Source organism: Monoraphidium neglectum, assembly GCF_000611645.1.
Source record: "Monoraphidium neglectum strain SAG 48.87 unplaced genomic scaffold scaffold05588, whole genome shotgun sequence".
NCBI lineage: Eukaryota > Viridiplantae > Chlorophyta > Chlorophyceae > Sphaeropleales > Selenastraceae > Monoraphidium > Monoraphidium neglectum.
The window spans coordinates 1-3044 of NW_014008042.1; the positions used below are offsets into that span (position 1 = coordinate 1).

Sequence of the window (3044 nt, forward strand, 5' to 3'; positions counted from 1 at the left end):
CGCCCCCCCAACACCCGAGGCGGCGCCCTCCCCACGCATGCAAAGCCCCCACGAAGCTCCGCATGCTGCAGGCTGAGCCGGCGCCCGCCGCCCACCGCCGCAGAGGCGCGCCGCCCACATGCCAACATCACAGGTCACCCGCCCAGGACACGCGCGGTGGCGTGCCACCCTCCCTTTTCACACCCTGCCGCCCCGCGCCCCGCGCCCCACGCCCCCGCAAACCCGCACCCCGGCGCCCGCGCGCGCACCAGTGCATGCGCTGCCTGCTCGTCTCCCAGTAGGCCCGCGCCTCCACCAGCTGCTGTTCGAACTGGCGTTCGTATTCGGGCAGGGCCCGCACCAGGGGGCTGTGCGCCGCCTCCAGGGGGTGGCGCAGCGTCACAGGGGCGAGCTGGGGCACTGCGGAGGCGGGGTAGAAGTGCATGTGTGTGTGTGACTATGTGTGTGTGTGTGTGTGTGTATGGGTGGGCACGTGAGCATGGCGATGTGTGTATACGAGTGAGCATGTATGGGTTTGCATGTGAATACGTGAGCTTCAATTGGAAAGTAGTGGCGAGTGTCTGGGTGCTTTGTATGTAGTATTTTTGAAGCTTGTCTTGTTGCATCAAAATGGCATGTCACATACAGCGAAGCCGCGCCGCCATCGGGCCACCGCCCCCCGCGCATCTGCAAGCCGCGGCTGCGCGGCAGCTGCGCCGGGCAGCTGCCACCCGCGCGCCCACCTTGCACGGCGATCTGGGGGACGGGCTCCGGCGGGGGCGGCTTGGCGCCCGGCCGAAGGAACGCCTTGTGATACAGGAAGACGGGCTGGTCCTCCGCCGCAGCCGGGTCAAGCTGCATGTAATGGGTCGAGGCGAGAAAGCGGGCGCCGCGCGCCGACGAGATGAGGGTCTCGGGCGGGGATGGGGCGCCCACGGCGCTATGGGCGGGGCGCTGCTGGCGTGCGCCGAGCCTAACGCGCCGCTGCGTGCATTAGGTGCGAGCTTGGCTCGACCGTAGGCTGTTTACTCAGGCTGTTCCCGTAATCGCCGACCCGCGGCCTTGGCCCGGCCGGGCCCCGTGCAGGCCGCTGCCTGGCCCACGGGGAGGGCTGCAAGGATTTGGTGTGATTGTATGCAAGGATGCATCCCTTGCAATTGTGTATTTGGGCGCGTACGGGACGCGCCCGATGCGCGCGCGAGAGCAGCGCGCGGGTGTGCGCGCACCACGGGCAGCTTGTACGCCGACAGCGGCTTTGCGGGGTCCAGCCGGGCTCCGTGGCACATCAGGATCTGGTCCCCGACCGCGACGCCCGTGAACGACACCAGCGCCTGCTGGACCGCGTCCACCCTGCCACGGGTACAGTGAGGATGGTCACGCGTGGCATGGTCATGTGGTCATCGTCGGGCACGCGCAACGCGTCATATAGGCGCGTGATGGGGTGCTGCGTATCCACGGGCCCGCTGGTAGGGCCACAAAGCAGGTCCACAAAGCAGCATGGGACGACCCGTTCTCGTTTCCCACCTCGTCTGCGCAGCGACGTCCAGCTGCAGCGTCTTTCCATTGTGGGCCACCAGGACCAGCACTATTCCCGTGCTGGCCATGGCAAGCGACCTCACGAGCGCCCAGACTACATGCAAATCAGGATTCGTCTTCACGAGCACATATGTGTGAAATGTGAATATTGAAGAACACAAAGACGTCGTGATGGAGGGGCAATCGTAGGGAGGTTGATGTACGCGCACGGGTTACCACAGTGCCGAAAATCGTCCTATCTCTGCAGCCTTTCTTAACTCATTCGCACTCACACGCTCGCCCACCATATTTGATCGTGATACATAACTACTTCATCCGCCTGCATCTACTCTAAGTTGGACGCGGCCATGGGTGCGCGGGATTCTCCAGAGGCTTCTTGGGATCTGGCCTCCGCGCTGCGCGCGGGGGTGAAAGGCATTGTACGAAGCTCACGCAATCCCTTAGCGCCTGCCTTGAGCCGTGCGGATGCCGCCACGCGCCGCAACGAGGGGGCGTGCAGCGCTGGCTGGGGCGGCGACCCGCCGCGCGGCCCTGCTCGCCCAACGCCGTCGCCCCTGCGCCTATCCCCTAACCTGCCCTGCAGACGCGACGCAGTTCGACGACGCCGGCATCGACGAGTCGTTCGAGGACAAAGTCGGGGAGGTGAAGGAGATTACGGTGCGCACCCACTATCAAGGCCAGCACCCAGCGCGGCACACTGGGAATGCGAACGTCGCCTTGTCAGCATCCCGGCGGCGGCCGCCCGCCCCACCGCAATATCTTTGACAAACCATACGCCCACAGCGGCGTCGCAGCGCGGGAGCGCGCGCTCAGCCGTGCGGCCCTCCACTGGGCGGCGCCCCAGGCTGGTGCCCGGACTGTTTCTGGAGGCTTCCTTGGGGCTTCGGGGCCCCCGCCACCCCCGCCCCCACACCCACCTTTGCTTTCACACCCACGCGTGCATGTGCATGTTGTCGGCTGTGCAGCCCGATGGGGGCCTGAAGAAGAAGATACTGGTGGTGGGCAGCGGCTGGGAGACGCCCGAGAAGGGGGATGAGGTCACAGGTGGGCGCGGCTGGGCTAGCCGGCGCGAGCCGCGGCCCAGCGTACGCCGCATGGCGGCTTTGCTTGCATGCGTGCGCGCATGCGCATGCGTGCGCGCCCACGCATGTGCTTGCATGTCTGGTTTGACGCAGCCAGGACGAGCGCTGTCCCCGCGCGCCGGATTCCTTGCCCTGTCGGCATGCTGTGCACGCTGCCCGTGGCGCCCAGTTCTGCCAGCATTTTGGCTCGCCCTTGTCATGCCGCCTCCAACTGCACACTTTTTTTGTGATTCCGCGCGCAGTCCACTACACCGGCACCCTCGAGTCCGACGGGTCAAAGTTTGACTCGTCCGTTGACCGCGGGGAGCCCTTCAAGTTCACGCTGGGAACCGGCAGCGTCATCAAGGGCTGGGACCTGGGTGTGGCGACGATGAAGAAGGGCGAGAAGGCCGTGCTCACCTGCAGGTGAGTTTTTTCGGGTGGGGTTGAGGGATGGCTGGGGTTTGG

General features: G+C 65.9%; 2 protein-coding genes across 2 annotated transcripts; one reads left to right on the forward strand and one right to left on the reverse strand.

The window, feature by feature from the left end:
• Positions 1-127: 127 nt before the first annotated feature.
• On the reverse strand, positions 128-1583 carry MNEG_15712 (hypothetical protein; the record flags this gene model as incomplete). The annotated part of the gene is made up of 4 exons (XM_014035816.1): positions 128-399; positions 723-963; positions 1206-1329; positions 1504-1583. 4 exons carry the CDS (start codon positions 1581-1583, stop codon positions 128-130), a joined length of 717 nt encoding a protein of 238 aa, XP_013891270.1.
• Positions 1584-1862: 279 nt separating this feature from the next.
• On the forward strand, positions 1863-3006 carry MNEG_15713 (FK506-binding protein 4/5; the record flags this gene model as incomplete). The annotated part of the gene is made up of 4 exons (XM_014035817.1): positions 1863-1922; positions 2110-2172; positions 2481-2559; positions 2840-3006. The coding sequence occupies 4 exons, from the start codon at positions 1863-1865 to the stop codon at positions 3004-3006; spliced, it is 369 nt and encodes a 122-aa protein (XP_013891271.1).
• Between the last annotated feature and the right edge of the window lie 38 nt (positions 3007-3044).